The 21574-nt window shown below is 31.9% G+C and overlaps 2 protein-coding genes across 3 annotated transcripts; both read right to left on the reverse strand.

The window, feature by feature from the left end:
* Positions 1–315: 315 nt before the first annotated feature.
* Positions 316–1212, reverse strand: LOC129307010 (dof zinc finger protein DOF1.5-like). The gene has a single exon (XM_054947853.1). The coding sequence runs from the start codon at positions 945–947 to the stop codon at positions 438–440; it is 510 nt and encodes a 169-aa protein (XP_054803828.1). The 5' UTR covers positions 948–1212; the 3' UTR covers positions 316–437.
* A 7236-nt stretch (positions 1213–8448) lies between these two features.
* Positions 8449–16224, reverse strand: LOC129306194 (protein SCAR3-like). Of its 2 annotated transcripts, none has more exons than XM_054946647.1 (9): positions 15817–16224; positions 14514–14677; positions 13762–13885; positions 13322–13454; positions 13060–13121; positions 12783–12944; positions 9281–12683; positions 8978–9082; positions 8449–8861 (listed from the first exon to the last, which is right to left on the reverse strand). In XM_054946647.1, the coding sequence occupies exons 1-9, from the start codon at positions 15969–15971 to the stop codon at positions 8811–8813; spliced, it is 4359 nt and encodes a 1452-aa protein (XP_054802622.1). In that variant the 5' UTR covers positions 15972–16224; the 3' UTR covers positions 8449–8810. The 2 variants fall into 2 exon arrangements, with proteins under 2 accessions (XP_054802622.1, XP_054802621.1); XM_054946646.1 differs by having other exon boundaries at positions 13060–13124; positions 15817–16223.
* Positions 16225–21574: the final 5350 nt, after the last annotated feature.

Genomic DNA, 21574 nt, shown 5'->3' on the forward strand with positions numbered 1-21574 from the left:
TGTATTTATAAAAGTTTGTCGTTTTTTCAATGAAAATATAATAATTTTAACAATATTAATGGCTTCTAATGCTAAACTAATGAAGCATATAATAATTTTCTTAACAATATTAATTTTTTTAAAAAAATAATATATACATACATACATACATATATATAAATGAATGAATTATAATTTTCCTCGTTTGATAATATCTATTGTTTTTATACTAAGTTATTCAAATCGCATTCTCTCTTTTTCTCATGCATCCAAAGATTGTCTGCCTGAGAATTTCAGTTAAAAAATTTTTCCAACATGAAAATGTCTCGTAACTCGTAAGATAATATGCCCCATGAAAGTTGGATGGAGCTTTTTTTTTTTTTTAATTTTTAATATTCTCATATACAAGAAAAAGAAAGAAACGTAAGAGAAAAAGAGAGAAGAGAGGGAGAGAGAGGTTAAAAAGGTTGACCGGCTATGTCGTTCCTCTGCCGTTTTGCCGGCAAAAGGTGCCGGAAACCACTCTGAGCCATCGCAACGTGCCACTCCTCCACAATTTTCAACCCCTCATCCAAACCAAACCGTCGGTGATCGCCGTCGACGGATGCCTCGTAGCTATACCCCTCCGAGAAGCCAGCAGCCTCACGGTAAGGAAGCTTTGCCTTCCTCCTGCCGGCTCCGACGGGCACGTTCCGGAGGGCGCCGCCGGCAGTCCAGTACCTCTGACAGCCCTTACAGAAATGCCTGGGCTGATTAACGTTGTAATTGTTGAAGTAACAAAACTTGGTGTCCATGCTGTTACATCTCGGACAAGGTATGATCTTGTCCGGCCTCTTCTCCGGCGTCGTTCGATCCTCCTCCTCCTCCTTCACCTTCTGATCCACCTGTCTCCCCCGATGCAACGTGATCGTAGCCCCAAACAGCTTTATCCCCTGATGATTATCCTGGCCGTTCTTCACATCGGCCATTCTCTATTCTACATACACAGAAAAAGCTGTCCTTTATCACTACTCTTAAAGAATAATTAAGGCTCTGGTTTAGGGTTGAGGCTGATAATGAAGGAAGAGACGATGGAAGGTCTCTTTTATATATGCGTAAGAAGGAGGAGAGAAAAAGGGGGTGAAAAGCGCATAACATACAGTTGGTACAATCACAAACCCTTTCAGCGAAAAAGAAAAGAGAGAGAGAGAGAGAGAGAGAGAGAGAGAGAGAGAGAGAGGAAGAAAGTGAGTATGAAAGAGGCGAAAGAAAGAAAGAAAGAAGAAAAAAAGTAAAGAACGTAGGTGTAGGTGGAGTATAAAGTGATGGATTGGAAAAGGGGCAAAAAAGTGAAAAGGCTCCAAAGTGGGGAGCTTTTTGTCCACATCAGAAGTCTACGTCAGAATCATGCAGGGTGGGGTGCGTGGTGGGTCCCGATCCAGGTAGGTCTCTTGCGAAGTGAATCAAAAGCCCAAAACTAGTGGCTTTTTCGGCAGAATGCAGTGAGGAGCCACGGGGGGGAAAAAATGGTAACGAGGCCTGACTAAAGGTATCCATGCATAATTAAAGGTTTATTGATTGTTTCATTCATTTATGAATTTTCAGTTATTCAGACTTCTCACTATTTCTTTCTTCCCCTCTAGACCCCTCACTATCATTCTCTATCTGTTTTGTTTTTTTGTTTTTTTAAGTGAGCACCTAAACCTAGTATTATAAACTTACCTCACTTGAGTTATGAGAACTTAATAAGATCCAAACTAATCCGAATCAAGACTTGACCAGCACTGACAAGTACCACAAAAGTTAGCACGCCTGACCACTTTATGTTGCTGCATGTTTAGGACTCAAATTCAAATTTTTAGCTAAGAGAGAACAATTTTGGTTTGGTGATCCAAGCACTCTTAGTGAAATTCCATCATCAAAAGTTAGTCATAGATAGATAGATATCTATTTATATATATTTATATTTTTCTCTTATCTTTTTCTTTACAGATTTAGGAAAAAAGCTAGGCTTGTGCAGAGCCGTTCGTCTGTTGAACAACAATCTTTACAGTGCACGTCCAAATTAAATTCATATGCGTGCAGTGCATTCACTTTTTGACTCATGATCATACCTGTCATGTTGAATTAAATTTTATTTCAAAAAAAATTGCTTAGATTTATCACATTTTGAAATTTAAAATTTAAGAGGTTACTTTTTTTCCCACAACAACCCTACAATCAGTAACCATAAGACTAATTCATCTAGAAATTTAACCACTATCTAAGGAATTATCAGCTCCCAAATGATTTTTTCCCCATACAGACTTCTTAAAATCGAATGCTGGAATGATGCTTAAAGAATTTAAGAGGTTACTTTTGTTAAGTAAAGTAAATAAAACTTCTATTAACTTATTTGTTATTGCAACTAAATTATCAAGTAGATCACAAAACTCCCTCCATTCAAAATTAATGTAAGGCCTTTTTAATATAATATCACCTCAATAAAATAGTTAATTATCTTCAAATTAACCTCATTTTTTTATATTTATCCTTATTTAATAAGGTATTTCACTTATAAATAAATAAAAAGTGATTTATTTATTAAAAATATTTTTAAAAAACACATTAATTACACTTGAAAACATTAAAAATAATTAACATTTTTAAACATCTAAGCTCTTAACAAATATCTTACATTTTTAAATAGAGGGATTATTTTATTTTTATTTTCAAAGTTATGCAACTTAAGATGCTATTGAATTTTGTAGAAGTTTTATATATATATATATATATATATATTTCTAGGCTCTTAAAACCTGCATATATTTAACTTAAAAAATAAAGAAAAAATTACAAGAACATTAGCAACTGGTGAGGTGGCACAATATTTGAACAACTGTATAAGTCAAAACAAGTGAGGTATAAATTTGATACAAATGCGGAAATACCCCACAGAGAGTCTTTTTGTTGGTCAGTTTCTTGCTTTTACACTTTAAGCCAATGATTTTTGAAATGCCAACCTAATTACACAGTTCCTTCCTTTTCTTTTCTTTTTTTTGTTTTTTTTTTCAGAATCACAAGTTATTGATCAGAACAAGAACTTTTGGTAGGCACTGAGCACTTTTTTGGCAAACAACGAGGAAATGAACCCACCGGCAATTTATAGGGATTCAATGAACAGCATCCATTTTTTCTTCACTCATGTATCCCATGTTTAAATTTTATCTTTGATTTTGTATCAACATAAAATATAAAATTCAAAATATATCATATTATTTATAAATTATATGAGCAGTGAAAGAGGAGTTGGTCCTAGTTGAAAGATCTATATAATTGTTTAAGCATGAGATTTTGAGCTTGAATGTGTGTAAATGCAAAAAAAAAAAAAAAAAACAACAACAACAAAAAAGAAAAAACTATCTAACATTTGGGACTTGACCCAGTCCAAATTTAAATTAGTTGGACTCCAATGCGATTTCAGACGCCAGATGGTTTGCTACTTAAATAAAAAAAAAAAACATTTCTAACCAAAACATGAACTCATAAAAACCACTCGGTGATTAGTTTAATTGGTAAAAAAGTCATACCAACTTTAAAAAAAAAATCTTAAGTTTGAACTATGAGAATGTAACAGTATTAATAAATAGAACTTCTATCCATATGAATTCTGACACGACTGGATATAAATTAGTTTAGATTTTGTTCAAGTCCTTGTAAAAGAATTAGATAGTAGGGTCACGCGGGAATCATTTAGAAAGATGGTGGTTCATATTTAAGTGGATATATATAGATTTTCAAAGTACTTTTTTAAATTTCTTTTTGGGATGAATTTTAAAGTAAGTTGCTTGTTGGGATAATGGTATTTGGTATTTACTTTTGACACGAAAGCCAACTTTTGCAGGTTCAGATGGATTTGTTGCTAAACTTTTTGCTTCCCGCAGCAACAAATATTAATAAATTTAATATGTGAGGTCGTGTGGGTTTGGTTCCCTTTTCCTACGCAATGCTTTTGATTTAACAATTTTCTGATTGATTTGCCATTTCTTTGCCAAATTAAAACGAATCTTTTTATATATCTATGTGATCTTTATCATTAGATTAATATATTAATAATTGTTTAATTGAAAAGTGAGATCATCTCCAACTCGCTCCTCAACTTCTTAATGTGGACAATGCAACCTCAATTCAATTTGCTTTCTTTTATCTCTAAACTTTGCACTTTGTCTTCCTTGTGCTCCCAAAGTCTATGCCTTTCATTTTTAAAAGCAAAGACTTTTTTGGCTAATTAAATACCTTTAGACACTGCCTTCTATTTATAATTAATAAGTACACTTTCAGCCTTTCTATTGTGTTGAATTCTTAATTCTTATATGCTAATCAAAGATCTACAAGTTTCCAAGTTGTGTGAAGACCAAGAAATTTTGCCGGCAGATTTCTTTTTTTCTTTTTTTTTAACCTCATTTTCATCAAATTGAATTTGATTCTCATCAGTCTAGCTTTAAGGCAGACTTTTAGAGATGAAAACATTTTATTATATAAGAGAATAATTTTTTTATAATAATTTTCTCACCAAAAATTGTCAGGGATTTTAATTAAAGCCCAGTTGATAAAGGGGAGCGGCATGTTGCTTGCTGAGATGTGTTTAGCGCGTCAACTTGTTATAATTATAAATGAATAAATAAATGAAGGAGGAAAAGTCTTTTTTAACCTTTTCTATCTTCTTACTTTCTGTTTTCTTTTTAATAATTTAAAAAATTACTCCGCAAGTTCTTGTAATTTTCTTTAATTTTAAATCAGATATTTGTAATTTATTTATTTTTAGTTGAGTTCTTAATCTATTAAATAGGTTAGTCCCTAAATTTTAAATTATTAATGAATAATTGGATTTTTTAAATAAAAACGCTGTTAAGAATTACGGAAAAATTGATTTAATGCTTTTAGCTAAAAATTTTTATTCAATTCAATATTTATATTTTTATTAATTTTTATGAAAATTTTATGTGTATAAAATTATTTAAAAAATATTACCGAATAATAAAAAATTTAATTTTAAATATATTATGTAATTAATTCTAAAATTATATAATTTTTAGTAAACATATAAAAGTCCATAATTTTATTTTTTAAAGAAGGTAAAATTAAAATATTTTAATAACCAAAGATGACATATTTAATCAATTAAATTATAAACGCTTGATTAAAATAAAATAAATTATAAAAATTTAATTAAAAATTCAGAAAAATTATAAGGATTCGTAGATTAATTCTCCTAATATTTATTTATATATTTATTATTTTAGTTTCAATTGATGTGCAGTTGTTCCCAGCTGGTCTACGCAAGTGGGAAGCTTAGCTATCTTAGGTTCCATCCTGGAAAAAGATTATGACATGAATAATTAATTTAAAAAACTCATAGTGATAAGTATGGTTGAACTATCATGATATTAATTTTTCTTTAGAAAAATAAGTTGCTATCAGCCCACATTTTCATAGACCTCTTCCTATCTTTGGAAGCTGTCAAAGTAAGCTCGTGATGTCTCTTTTTTCTTTTATTTTTTCTCCTTTTGGTAATTATTCTTAGGATCAAAGTTATCCACATGATTTAAGGAATATGTCATTAAATTTTATAGAAATTATAATTTCATGATCTTGATAGTGGTTTTTTTTTAACTTTTTCATAAAATACGAGAATAAGTCCTCGAGCTAGAAAACTGTAATAAATTTAATATTATAAATTTTAATTTGATTTAAATGAAATTTCCTTGGTGCTTTTACATGTGATGCACACAGATACTAGGATAGGAATATGAGAACGTGCATACATGCATCTATTCATCAAATCAAACATAAATAAATTATAAAAATATTTGAGTGACAAAAATTTTAAAGGTAATATAAAATACCAGTGAGAATTTGGGCGTTTACACATCTTAGCTCTCTCATGGATGAAGTTTTTATAATAGTTTTGAATTTGAATTAGGTTGATAAAATAGATGGCGACACCATCTGTAGATTGAGTCTGAGATGCATAATTTTTTGAGAGAATTATAAGCAGCCCCTTCTTAAAAAAATTAATTACCAACAAGGACTAATAATAATTCTCATTTAAAAAAAAAACAAGTCATATTTTATATTTTAAACAACAATCCATCCTAAATTGGTGCTTGTTTATAATCAATTCCCTTGGCAGGTGGCTAGTTGTAATTCTTCCTAGTTTTTTTTTCTTTTTTTTTCAGAGACACCTTCTTATTGAAAGAATCATATTCAAAACATTATCAGATATTAAATATAATCACATCTCCTAATGAAAATTGAAACCTTCATTTGTGATGTTGTGAGGAATTAATTCTTTCCATCATATCCAACCCCAACTAGTGGCAAAGCCAAGACCTGAAGTCAAGAGGTGCTAGATAATTTAATAAAAAATTAATATTTTTAAAAATAATAACTATACTATAGGACTAAAATTATAGTAACATAAATAAATTAATTATCATTTTTTCCTAAAAATTATAATAACCAAGTTGATATGATCTTTTATGAAAATATACTCTTCATATTTTATATAAATCATTAAACTATTTTATATTTAATAAGTTTTTGAGCTCAAATATTTTTTTATTTAGTCTAAAAGGGACAAAGAATCAAGATTAAAGGGCGCAAAGTTATAAAATTTCTATAGCATAGTTGTAATATTTTTCAAAATAAGGGGTTGCAATTACCTCACATTGACCTCTGATTGCATAGTTTTTAAAGGCCTGTTTGATTTTTGTTTTTTAAACTATTTTATATATTTTTAAAATATAAAAATTAAAACACTCAATTGGACAATATTTTGGATTTAATTGTTTTTAAGACCGTTCTCATTTTTTATCTTAAAAAACGTATTAAATTCATTTTTATTTTATTTTTCTTACTTTAAAAATATAGTATATTTGATAATTAAAAAATATAGTTAGTTTGACTAATTTCTATCACAAACCACCATTATTAATTGCTTACAACCATAACTAGGAACCTATTTTTTTAGTTTTAAAATTATTTTTAAATTAACATGATCAGGTGAATTTTTCTTTGTTTTGTTTTAAAAAATAATTCTAAAAACCTTACTACAAAACATTTTTTTATAAAATTAAAAAAACAGGTCCTAAATAACAAAAATTATATTTCAAAAAAAATTTATAATCAAATGATGCCGATGTTATAATAAAAATTTTGCGGCCCATGGATTTCAACGCGTGGTACACTTTCTACTCTTTCTCTGAAGCCTTCCAAGTTCCACATCATCAATCTTGCTACTTGGATTAGCCCAAAAAACAAGGCAGAAAACAGCGCCGATTAACAAATAAACGTACAAAACGGTTCATATTAATTATTGTTTTATTGAAATAGATAATATTTCCCCGATTAAAATAAAAAATTAGAACGATTGACGAGAAGCCTATGCTAAAAATCATTAATTACAAATTAAATAGTTTAAGAATAATTCAAATTCAATTAATTAATGACCTTTTTATCTTTTTTAAATGTGTACATATCATCCCTTTTTATTAACTATTTCTCTCTTTGACAATAATTTTTTGGGCCGAAGATTAATTTTTTTACATCAAAAAGAATAAAAATATCAACACACTCGTGGAACATATGATATGTTCCATTGAGTCTCCTTGGCGACTGGCAGCTAAGAATCTTCCTAACTAATCATACATAGGAGCTAAATAAAATAATTTTACTTGATTTATATTTGAATTTTATATTTAAAATTTATAAATTTAAAATCCTTTGTTTAAATAATTTTAAAAATTTTAAATGAAGAGAAGAAATGAATTGAAATTCAAAACAAACATTAAAAATTAAAAACAATGAATTTATTTTCATTTTAGTCAACAAAAAATGAGGAAAAAATATATGAAAATTATAGAGGTATTAACAGTAAAAACATGAAAAAAAATGTTTAAAGTAATTAAAATTTTAAATGATTAGAATGAAAAAAAATTAGGAATTACACAGGAATTACACACACAATTATAATTTGAAATAGATTTAGATTTTTAGATTTTGTTCAGATTCAAATCTAGATCCAAATCCAAATTAATCCAAACATAAGATTAAATTGAGAAGCAATATGAAAAAAAAAAAAAAGACAATTCTACAAGAAATATGCAAAGGATAATACTTTCTTTGATACATGACTAATTAGATTTGAGCATTGTTAATTCTAATTGAGAGTATCCCTACCAAAGACATTACCCTAGATCTTGTATTTAAGCAGTCATAATAACCTCTAGTGATACTCAAACCCTTGATACTTTAGTACCATGTTAGATTAATTATTTATTACCTAAAAAATGGTGCTAAAAATTATTTGTCAAGAAAGGATTTGGTCAATTCCAGTTTGAATTGCATATAGCACCATCGTGAACAATGTCTGAAAATAAGAACCCAAAATATATCTATCTATATATATATATATATATATCCAAGACTGTTGAGGGAGAAAACCAAAGCTAATAATAAAAAACCAAACTGTCTCCTATTTAGTAAGAAAGTCAAATGGGATTTATGACTCAATTATCATATTTTCTTGCATTCTGTATAAATAGTCGCCTTGAACAGTAATCTAAGAATACATTAGCTTAACATGATTACCCAGCTCAAAACCTTCAAAGTAAAATCAACTAATGAAGGAATCAATACAAATGGGCGTAAAACTACATAAAATAAAATAGCAGCTTCACTACAACTAATTACAGATAAACCAGATTTATTCACATACTTACATGCAGTACAGCAAGGCCTCATGCAACTTCAGGTTAGAAGGCAAAGATGACTGTTTTCTTGCAGACAAACTGATATGACTATCAAACACATCAAATGTCACTCCAGTTATTATCATCTTCACCATCATCACTTGTAATAACCTGAAGAGTTTCCCAGTTATAATTATCAGTCACATGTTAAAGCAAATAATTTACTGTCACTAGGAACGGAGAAAAAGGAGAGTGACAGAAGAAACGAGAAGATGGCTCATGAAAACCTGACGCATGGCATTTGCTTTCTCCAAAATTGCAGCAACTTTGTCTGCTATAGTTGGACTTGTATCATTTGGCTTTCCGGTAACTGTATGCTCTTGATTGAAGGACTGCGACAATAACAAGCAAAAATTAAGAAAATGACTGCTTTTCTTCTTTGTTGATGAAGAAAATCTTCCTTTCTGATTTCCTATCTTATGTTCATTCATGCTACAGACAGACTGAATTGATGAATAATGCAAAATTCCTTATCCACCATGGTTACTTAAACATAAAGCTTTATATAGAAGAATATACAAGATGAATACCTTTTCCCTCAATTTACTTGGAATATCGTCATTAAACTCATGATCCTCATGATCGGTTGGATCATTAATTTGTTTAGCGTCTTTTGACATGCAATTTTGTTTTTCATTCATCATATCTGACCGCTGATTTGAGAGCCGCCGCTGACTTAAGGGAAGAGGCGGTGCTGGTGGTATAGACTCAGTGTAACCTTGCAATTTGAGATTATCGTAATGAGAATGCTCGTTACGTTCTTTTCCAAGAACAGGGTTCATAGTATCAAAGCTAGGAAAATCAAGTAAATTCCCAGATAATGAAGGTTCCGCACTATCCTGAGTAAGCATAGTATGTTCACTGTCCAAATTGATATCAACATTGGTCACTCCTCTGACTTCTTGCGAACTTGACTTCGAATCGATTAACGATATTCTGTGGGATAAATCATATACCCCATCGCCACTGATATCAGGAGAATCATAGGACTCCCACTGATCGGAATTATAGTCAGAGTGAGGACTAAGGCAATCATCTGACACAAAAGGAGATGATCTGCAAAAAGTATCGTCATCATCTGAATTGGAGCCTGAATCATGCAGAAGAATGGAATGCTCTGGAACCAATCGGAATGAGGGAAACATATCCCTTGTACTCTCACTATGGTTAGTCGCATCAGGAAATCTCAGTTTTAGTTTGAAGGTCTCAAACCCATCAACAGGACAGAAAGATATTTTCATATGTTCAAGTGGGGGAGAAGGAGGTGGTGAGCAGATAGGATAATCATAACTAACTTGCTCTTTGAAGGATGTCCCTGGAAGTGACTGCTGTACAGTGCTATTTTGCCCACTCTGCTCCAATAAGCCAGTTTTCAAAGAATTATCAGGTCCAGATTTTTCATTAAATGAAACTCTCCGACAAAAGCTATTTGCAAGTAATTTATGACCAAGCCCAAACAGAAGAGGTGAATTGAGCCCACTTCCCTTAATAGGTTCAGTACAACCTGTGTGCACAACTGGGACAACAGTTCCAGGTACCGGTACCCCATTTTTATCAAAATCTTCATCATTTTGAACACGTCTACTGCTCTGCCAATGACAGCTGGATGTCTTTCCAGAGATGCAAGCTTGATCATCACACTGTGATACTAAGCATCTAGAACTTGGTTCCTTTTGATTTAGTTCAGCAATCTTTGATAAATCTTGTTCCTCTCTATATCCATTGCTCTTTAGTATTGAATTATTATTTGAAACACCATCTGCACCATTTGCCAAGGTCATAAGCCCTTGATTTAAAGAACTTGACATAATAAAATCAGGGGGTTTCGATGGCTCAAGTCCCAATAATCCACCGTTAGTCCATAACCCAAATGAAGGATCCCTAGTCGGCTCTGAAGGAGTCTTCTTACTTTCGGAGACATTACTGTCAATACCATGTGCTTCCTTGCCTGGTAAATCAGAACTTTTAGAACCAGATGATGGATCAGTTTCAATGGATGTTGACACTGTATCATGAAGAGTACAAGCATCTCCCAAGGGATTGGTGCCTCCCATGCAGTTCAAAACAGAATTTCCACTAATGTAAGGCAACTGTTTATGGATGTTACTCACAGAACTGTGAGAGTCAGCTAAATTCTTGCTCCTTTCGAAGTTAAGGGGATCATCTGATGGATCAATTTCAATTGATGCTGATACTGAATCATTAAGTGTGGGATAATCACCCAAGGGATTGGTGCCTACAGAGCATTCTAAAAGAGAGTTTCCACATACGTGAGACACCTGTTCATGGATGGGACTCTGAAGGGCACAAGAATCAGCTATATCCTTGGTCGTTTCTGAATTAACAAAAACATCTGGTGAAACATTCTCACTGGATGCTGACTGTGAGTCATTATGAGCATTGTCAAAAATAGAATTTCCACTGTTGTGAGCCACCTGTTCACTGATAGGATACTCAGAGGTATCACCTAAACTCTCTGTCCTTTCTCTGCTAACAATAACATTTGATTGAACAGGCTCAACGCACACTGACACTGCATTGTCCAGAATATGAGCATCATCTAAGGGATTGGTGCCTATGGAGCAGTCCAAAGCATAATTTCCAGGTTGGTGAGGCTCCTGTTCATTATGAGCATTATCAAAAATAGAATTTCCACTGACGTGAGCCACCTGTTCACTGATAGGATACTCAAAGGTATCAACTAAACTCTCAATCTTTTCTCTGCTAACAATAACGTTTGATTGAACAGGCTCAATGGACACTGACACTGCATTGTCTAGAATATGAGCATCATCCAATGGATTGGTACCTATGGAGCAGTCCAAAGCATAACTTCCAGGTTGGTGAGGCTCCTGTTCATGAGTGGGGCTCTTAGAGCAGTGAGAATCAACTAAATTCCTTTTACTTTCTATATCTACAGGTGCATTTGATGGAACAGTTTTGATGGATGCTGACACTGTATCATCAAGAGAACAAGTATCATCCAAAGTATTCGGGCCTACAGAGCAGTCCAAAACAGAATTTCCACATATGTCAGGAACCAGTTCACGGATGGGACTCTCAGAGTCATAAGAAGCAACTAAAATCTTGGTCCTTTCTATGTTATCAGGAACATCTGATTGAACTGAATTTCTTAAACCAGTTACATGTCTCTCTGATATGTGAGGAGAAATTTCTTGCAGGGTTTCAGGGAAATCCCAACCTGTTTCTTTGTATAAAGATGCATTAGATATAGTATGAGAAAAAATATTGTAAAAATCATGGTCTAGTACAGTAGATGTAGCTCCCACTGCATTTACCATGACTTCAGAAGTGACATGAGATTTGAACTGTTCTGCCTCTCGTTTTTCTTTGCAATCAAGATCATTTTCAGATTCCAATTCAATAGTGTTAAGAGCATCCAAGTAATTATCAGGTTCGCTATCAGTTTCATCTGTTTGGACCCTGTTCGAAACTGGTTTTAGGTTTCTTTCCTCTCCATATATGAAATCACTTTTATCACTATTTTCTGGGGTGGCAGGTTCATCTTCAAGCATATGTAGGCCCTGCGTTTCATCAAGGACCTCTGGAATTTCATCCCTATCGCACTGTTGACTTTCAGAATCCACTATCTCTTCCTTTTTATCCCAAGTAGGACCAGTAGAAGTTGAGGCAATTTGCTTGTCAAATGATCCTTGGGAAAACTTACAATCTATAGTAGGAGATGCCAACTGAAGAGCATCAGTTTTCTTTGTCAACCCAGATGAGGGTAATTCCTTACATTCCTGCTCGCCAAGTTGCACCGAATTACTTGGCTGAAAAACACACTCAATGTAGCCAGAGTCAGCTCTTGAATCAACAGAATAAAAAAGTTCCTCCAGATCTGATCCCAGCACCACATGAGCTGTTTGGGAGGAAGAAGTTTGCCCATTGACATGCGAAGCAAACTGCATTCTGTGAATCATACATTATGATGTGATTGATTATTAAGAATTAGTAACATGACATAGATATACATCTCTGAAATCCATGACAGCCGAGAGGATGTTTTACCTGCCATCATTGCTATACGTCTGTTCACCTAGCAGAGTCTCTCCATTTCTTTCTGACATACTTCTCCCCCGTCCAACATCAGCTCTTGAATCAACAGAATAAGAATGATCCTCCAGATCTGATTCCAGCACCACATCAGCTGTTTGTGAAAAAGAAGTTTGCCTGTACGTGCAAAGCAAATTGCATCATGTGATTGATTTTAAGAATTAGTAACATGACATGAATATGTATGTATGTATGTATGTATGTCTTTGCAATCCATGAAAGGATGTTGTACCTGCCGCTATTGCTATGCATTTGTTCACCCTGCAGAGTTTCTCCATTTCTTCGTGACAACCTCTTCTGTCCAACATATTTCTCATAATTACCAAGATATTGATTGGAGAGCATCTATGTATTTAATAATGCTATAGGAAACCATGGCTCATGAATAGAATTTTGATTGCATATATTTGGCTTGCGTTAGCTCCAACAATTTTACATGGGCCTGCATCTAGTTTGAATGAAGTAAAACAGAAATGCTTCAAACAGTGAAGTACCTTGATTCTACTAGTTTTCCTAGATCTTTCAGTTTTCTCAACGTGTACTTCATCAGAAGATTCTGATACTCTCTTGAAGAAAGTGGGATCTGAATATCTTCTTAGACAAGATCCTGGGCCACCAGGATCAAATCTGAATGATACAGAGGAATTAGTTCATCAGCTATAAATTGAACTGAATTTTAGCTGGATTACTTGACTTCATTGACAGTAGTCACCACCATCAAATAAAAAAAGAAAAAGAAAAGAAAAAGAAAAGAAAAGGGAGAAAAACAGGACAGAACAAGTTTCAGGAAAATGAATAAAAGAACTGAAAAAATTAGCATAGTTGCTCACCATTTAGCAAACGGAAACTAACTGAAGATGTAGTATCAAACCATACTAACTATGTTCAAAACAAAAATGAGAGGTGAGAGAAATCAAAAGAAAATGTGACATACTTATCAAGCAAGTGCAGGCATGGAGGATCCCGGCATTCTTCATATGAATGCATAATAAATGGTGGCAAGTCATTGTAAATGAAATGATTTTGTTCAGTTTTTGTGCGACTGTGCCATTCACAACCTGAAAGGGTAAGTGCTCTCATTAAGTTCTCCCATATCACCTAGATATTAAAATGTTGATCCAAAGGCACACTGAATTTCCAAATAATATACTTGGCCAAAAACAAATAAAATGAAGAATACAAAAGCCCATATGCTAGAATGGAAAAACTATACTTGGTTTGTCAACAGAAACAATGTAAAGTTATCCTACTGCAACTTGAATGCACAAACATGTGCTGCACTAGCCAAATAGTAATTTGAAGAGGCTCAAATGGTACTCTTACTGATGCAGTATGATTCAGAGGCCAGACTTTCACAGTTTAAGTTTGGGCTTCTTGCACATTTGTTATATACCTTTTGGCTTCCATAACAACAAACCAAAAATTACTAACAAGTATTGACTAAAATGTAACACATGGTACCTAAAAAGCAACAGCTAAGTAGCGAACTAACTAGTAACCACAAACAACTAACCACTCAATTCTTATTATTCCTAACACATAAAAATATCACCTGGAGAGGAAAAACAATTTTCTGCAATATATATAAAATTCCCGACAATAAAGTAGTTCGAGACCATTTTCTAAAAGAGAAGTTATGACAAATCAAAATCAGGCAAATGCAGTTATAACTCATATGATGTATACCAGCTGTGTAAGCAAAGTGTATGTGGCTTGTTTGTGCCAAGATGGCCTTTTCCAGTGGAGGAAGAGAAGCTTCAATGTTTTGAGCACGAAGCATCAATTTATGGCTCCGAGAAGCTGTGGTAAGTACTTGCTCCTGCAGACCATGAAAAACCTCCGCCGCGAAGCTAAATGTAAATGAAGCTTCCTAGTTAGATTTCAACACAAATTCCCAAAAGGAACGCTAGAACTACATGAGATTTGATTGTCAACATAAAGTTAATTGCATGCACAGATTCCAGGAGCAAGTATAAATCTGCCATAATGAAAGAAATACTGGAAACTGAGGCACATTCTGAACAAAAGATAGAGGATGCCGGAGGAAAAGACTCAACATGAGGAGAGAGAAACTAGAGTGCAAATATCTAAGACATAATAAAGTCAATTATTCTCTTCAATATTCTTAACTAAATTATAAACTTTCAATAATTAATTATTTATCAGACAAATATTTATATAATGAAAATTGCCTTCAAGTTGCTTTATAGATAGTACAGAGTAGACTGGATTCCACATATGTTCAGTTCCATTATAATCAGGATCAAGCATTTTTAACTTCCTTTGCAGTCCAATCTGATGGGCTACACCAGCCAGAAATTCTGTGCGTCACAAAGGATATATACACAAATGGAAACCAAAATTGATTGGCAGTTCCTCTTATAACAGGGATAACCAGAACTTCTGTTTTTCATCCAACAGGTGGTTTGCATGTCTCTGGATGCTGTTTCTGTGCAAGTTCGTCGTGCTATCTAAATCCTCTCATTGGCAATAGACAGCACAGTGCTACTCTCCCTAAATCAAAGTATAATTGCACCTTTTTCCCCTTTATTCTTCCGACTGACCATTGCCACCACTTAAAGCCCGAAATTGTTTAGAGGCGAGAAACAGATAGAACTAATCCAAAACCAGCCAGAGTATTGATGTACTGTGGGTATTTGAACTTGTAAGTCGTCGAACAAGCTTAAGTCCCTCAAATGAACCAGCTAAAAAAACTGACAATTTTTCACTATATTAACGGAAATTTAACGCAAGTATCAACTTCAACGACTAAGTGACTTCTTAGTGCTAAATATAAAATACGCCATATTTTGCAGGTAGCTAATCTACCTTTCTCGTAAACCCGTAGCCTACAACACAATAAAGTCTCGAAATGGAGAAACTTATGACCCCATTTACCAATGAAATACCAAAAGGGTTCAAATTTCAGACACTGTGCACCTGTATGAGCAAAAAGAGAATTTCATAGAGAAGATTAAAGAAAACATACTCAGCAAGATCACCCAGTTGCCTCAGGATCCCCACAAGGCCAGCCACAACCACACCATCCAGCACAGCCTTGGGATCTTCTCTGTTGGTCCCTTTGCACAACTCAGGCCGCCCCAGGCCGTACTCATTCCGAACCTGCACCCTCACTAGCGGCATATTTTCACACACACACACACAAGCTGAAGCACGGAACTTCACTAAAATGAGTAAATGAATGTGAGTTAGCAATAAATGAATAACGATGATGGAGAAAGATGGAAAATTTTCACACTTGAGAGAGAAAAAGAGAGGATGGGTGAGGAAGGAGATTGGAGCAACATAAGTGCCCAAGAGAAGGACGGAGAGTAAGAAACGGGCTCAGAGAAATGGTTCGGCAGACGGAGAAGGGAGATTGCCAACTCCGCAAGCCATTCTCGGACGGAAATCGCAGTTAGTACAGTGAGAGGCTGAGAGCAACACCTTCCAAAAGCACCAAAATACCCTCATACTTTGAAAGAATGACTCTGGTGTCCCGAAGTGGTGGGGCCCCGTTGATATTGAAATGACGGTTTAGGCCCCAAGGGCTGGAGCGGTTTGGGCTTCTCGAGGGAGCGGCAGAAAAGTTTATGCCCAAACTCAAGGGTTTGGTCAAAATGGTAAATTGAATCACCACAATAAATAGGAAGAATTATATTGTCTTATATAAAAAATTTAATTACAGCAAAACGTCATTGATAATTAAATTAAATTACAAAGTCAATGTAATTAATTCAATTATCAATAAATTTTATAATAATTAATTTTTTTATAAAAAATTTGATTATAATTCTCCCTAATAAATACAATATATGAAGTGGAAATTACTACATACGTACATATCTATATGCATATATGCTGGTCAAAAAAATATCTGTATACATATATAAACTACTTGGAAAATGGAAATGGTCCAGATAATTGGAAGAAAGTGATGTTTCTGAAAGAACATTAAAAAAAAAAAAGCAGGTTCAAGCATCACATTTATCGAATTCAATGGCCGTAATTAGTAGAGCCATTGATAATTACACAGACAAATACCATATGATCGACCATGAACTATGACAAATCTACCTACCTATCGGGCTGCAGTTAGAAGGCTAATTAAGACATTGTAAAACCATATGGCCGACCATGATTAATTTTTTGGTCAGTCAATGAGATTTGAATTTGACCAACAAATATTCAGGAATTGAATGGTGCTTGGACCAAATTGTCTCTGATAAAAGATATTTACAAACAATTAAAAAAAATAAAGATTGACTTGGATGCTAGTTTTCTATCCTCTTTTGAATACCATATTATATGTTGTTCTAATTATTCTGTTACCAAAATTATTTTAATATTTATATTTATAGAATCACATCCCCACTTCTTATAACCTAATCACACACGTACTATTATATTAAATTACATTCTGTTGACCCATGAACTAATAATCATGTTCATGAATTGAGTATGATAATCATGTGAAATTATTCATTAATAACTAGAGTGTCTATGTATTGACAATAAATTTAATTAAAAATATGCTTGAATCTGTCCTGATGTTATACTCTATCCAGGACTTTTGCGTCTTGAGTTGGATGAGTTAATAATATGTCAAATAAATAAATAACATTTAAATTAATGAATTATTAATTTTGTATAAATTATAAGACGAGGAAATCAAATTTAAAAGTTAGAAATAATTTTTTTGTAGTGGTAAGATTATTAAACTAATATTCTGTAAATCAGATTAAATAAATGGTTGAATACAAAGACATTCTCTGCGATGAGGGCGCGCACGATGCTGCGATTTCCAAGAAGCGGCACAATGGGACTGGGAAGTTCAGGTTGTTGCATATCACAACAGTCAAATGGTCAATCATAAATAATCTGTTTTTTTAATCAGAATAAATAATCTTTCAGTACAGAAATCAGGATCTTTGTTTTCTAATTATTTATTATTATTATTATTATTATTATGATTTCTGAACTCATTCAGGTGATGTGATTAAGAAATCAATTGACTGGTTGTCTGAAATAAATATTGAAAAAAATTTATATACTTAATTTTATATATTTAAATTAATTGTTTTTAATTAATTAAATTAATACATGTGTATTCTATAGATTATTATTCCATACTAATTTATTTATTAATGTTATTTACACATTAAAATTAACTTGTTTTGATTTAATTGAATTAAAATAGGAGTATTAAATATATAAAATTAATTACTAAGTCTACATGTGAGGTTCATGTGGGGTAGGAAGGCTAACATTGTAACACATACTCTCCAGTCTAGTGTATTAGATCATGCGGAGGAAAATTATAATCCTTAATATAAGTCATTTTTCATATTTTAATGTAACTTTTAATGAGTTATTTCATAAATATTCTCTTAGCCACATTTCAATGTAATATTTTATAGGGTTGGAATGGTGGATGTGAATTTAAATTTTAAAAATTTACATTTTAAATATATGTATTTAGTTCTTCTTTTGTCTGGTAATATAAAAATTTTCAAATTTAGAGATGATGAAAGGAAAGAGATGAGAAATGAAAGCAGGAAGAAAATGATTGATAAATTTTAAATAAATAAGATGTATAATGCATTTGAAATAATGAAATACGAATTTTAAAATTCATAAATTTTTAGAGATAAAATAGTGGATTTAGCCTCTAAATTCAAACCCCCTTGTCTAAACGCAATATTCAGTATTTAAAGATATATAGTGTCTGCTATGAGTAACAGGAAAAGTGATGCGTATTTAAGATAATTTTATTGTTTTAACTAATTTATCCTAATCTTAGTAAGTTTGTTTGTTTTTTTTTTAGACAAAATCTTTGTCAGTAAGTTAAAACTTAAAAGCCCCTCATGCACGTACAAGTACAAATGTACAATATTCAATATACAAATAGATAGTGTTATTCTATTTGGAATAAATAAAGAAAAAGGTAAAGATATTAGTCTTAATATTATATTGAAATGGAAGGACAGGTTGTTTCTGTATTTAAGGAAGATTCGCCATGATTAAAGGTAATTTGCTGACCACAAAAGAAGACTAATCGTACGTGTTCACTCATATTATCATGTGATCTATACATATTCATTCCATAACAATTTAAATAGTTATAAAAAATTTTGTCATGCATTTTTTCAATTCAATATATAAGTCATTTTTTAAAAATATAATCTAATTTATTTTATAAATTATTTATTGATAAGATTATTTTGTGTTAAATAGAAATTCTCAAATTACTCTTAAAAAATAAGAGAAAAAGACAGAAAAAATAATATTATATGATAGATTTATCTTTTTTTTTTTACTTAAGAGTTGTGTTTGAAATTTCATTTACTTTTATTTCTTATACTTTTATTGTATTTGTATTGATATTGATGAGATTGATAGAAATAACTTATAAATAGGATCGGAAGTAATAATACTTAAAAAATATTAAATTTTAAAATTTTCAAAGAAATAATACAGGTAAAGATTGTTTTAGGTATAATAATTGTTTTAAATTTTTAAAGAAAAATATATTATGATAATTTTAAATTTTGATAAAATCTAACAATTATAATTAAAATACTTATTTAAAAAGTGTCCTTATATCCTAATCCAAACTCCAACATTCGTCATTCACAATTCTTCTCGGCACTTTTCTTGCACGTCCTTCAGATTTCAAATACTTTCAAAACTTGAATGTGTCACACCGCTTTTCTTTTCTATTCTTTTCTTCTTTTTTTCCCTGTGGTTTTGATTAATGTTCCATTCCTTTTTTAGGCGACAAGAATTTTTATGAAATATATAATTTTTAATGTTAATAATCCTCAGTCATATACTTTAATAAGTAAGACAACAATTTTAACCTAAGCTTTAATATTTAGTCATTCTTTAAAATTAAATAACATCACTCTTCTAACATTATAAAACAAAGGGTTAATGTGAAATTTAAATCTTGAACTATAAGTTCATAAACAATTTGAACTTTAAACTCTTATGTGGTATATTTTAAATCTTAAACAATTAAAGTTGATGTAATTTCACCCCACCGTTAAATTAAAACAAACGTCTGTTATATTTTTAAAAAATAAGGTATAATGTGTTATTTTTATTAAATTTCACTCTCCCTTTCTCTCTTACACTCTTTTGAGAAAAAATGTACATTTAACTCTATTTTTTTATAAAGATAATGGATATTTGCTTTGATTTAGTGGTGAGGGTAAAATTGCACCAATTTTAATTGTTTAATGTTTAGAATGTACCAAATAAAAATTTAAAGTTTAAATTGCTCATGAACTTATAATTTAAGTTTCAAATTGCATATTAACTCTTAAATAAATTACATACATTATAAAGCACGTGTGTGCGTGCGTACGTGCGTGCGTGTGTGTGAACGAAGCTTGAATCGTATGGGTTTGAATTTGTCTTATTGAAAGCATTTGAATTGGCTAAAAAATGAAAGCATTTTTAGCTTAGGGAAAAGTAGGATTAAGGGCCATATTTATTCATAAACTTTATCTTTAAGATTTAAGAGTATCCTAAACTCCATCTTGAGTTATCTTTATCTTCAAATGTTTGAAATATATTGCCTTGTCACCCATCATTAATGTGTTTCATATTATCTGTTTCTAGTAAAATGAGTTAAGAGTTACTTTTGTCCTCAAATTTTTTTTCTTAGAATCCATAATTATCTTAAATTTTTGCCTTAAAGTCCGCGAGTATTCTGAATTCAAGAGCAAAAGTAACTCTAATCCAATGTTTTATTATAAAAAAATATGAAAAAGGATAAGACTCACTCCACCAAGAACAAATGTTGTGACATGTTAACGAGGTGGTGATGATGCAACGCATTTCTAATGTTTAATGATAAAAATGAGTTAATATTGAGTTAAAGACACTCACACATCCTAAAAGTTTAAAAGCAAAAGTGACAATTAAGCTGGGCAAGGTACAATGGATGGTTATCCAAGAGCTTTTATTTTTAATTAATTCGAATAATCGAGAGGGGAAGTCTGGTATTTGTAAGGCGACCTCGTATCCTACGATATGGTTGGGTCAGAACATGTTGTGATGAAACAGGATACAGAAGGTTGTCTCTTGCCACGGGGCATGGAAGTGACTTCAATCTGATCCAATACCCATTCTTTTAACGGGCATGTATAGCTAGATTGTCCATGCCCAGCGAGATTAATTATGGCGATAATTTGAACAATGTTGTTATATATCCAGTGATTTTGTTGTTGCCAAAGAAGTAACAATAAGGAACAACCAACAATTAGATTCGACCAGTCTTTTTTTTCTGTCTCTCGGCGTTTGTATAGATTGAAGGCTGGGATTGAGGGACAATGATGGTGAAATGTCATCCCTTATTTACCTATGCTAGTATTTACTTATGCTATTTACATTTTTACCGAAATTAAAAAATATTTAAATTTTATTAATTTTATCTTAAAATTCAATAAATTTTTAACTTTACCTTTATTAAATATACATACTTTAACATAAAATACTTTAACATTTAATAACATTCTCAACATTTAATAGGAGTAAAATGATAAAAATAAATATAATAATAATTGAGGTATCTTATAAATAATATCTAAACAAATACTTTCTTTGTCTTATACATAAGGTTAAAAGAATAGTTAATTAGCCTCTCTCTCGAGTAGCGTGCGAAGATTGTTAGACAATCTTTCTTCTACATTTTTGTGCAAGTTAAAATAGAAAACAATTAAAATATAACATAATAT

Source organism: Prosopis cineraria, unplaced genomic scaffold (assembly GCF_029017545.1).
Source record: "Prosopis cineraria cultivar Desert tree isolate PC_DT_omini unplaced genomic scaffold, ASM2901754v1 PC3, whole genome shotgun sequence".
Taxonomy (NCBI): domain Eukaryota; kingdom Viridiplantae; phylum Streptophyta; class Magnoliopsida; order Fabales; family Fabaceae; genus Prosopis; species Prosopis cineraria.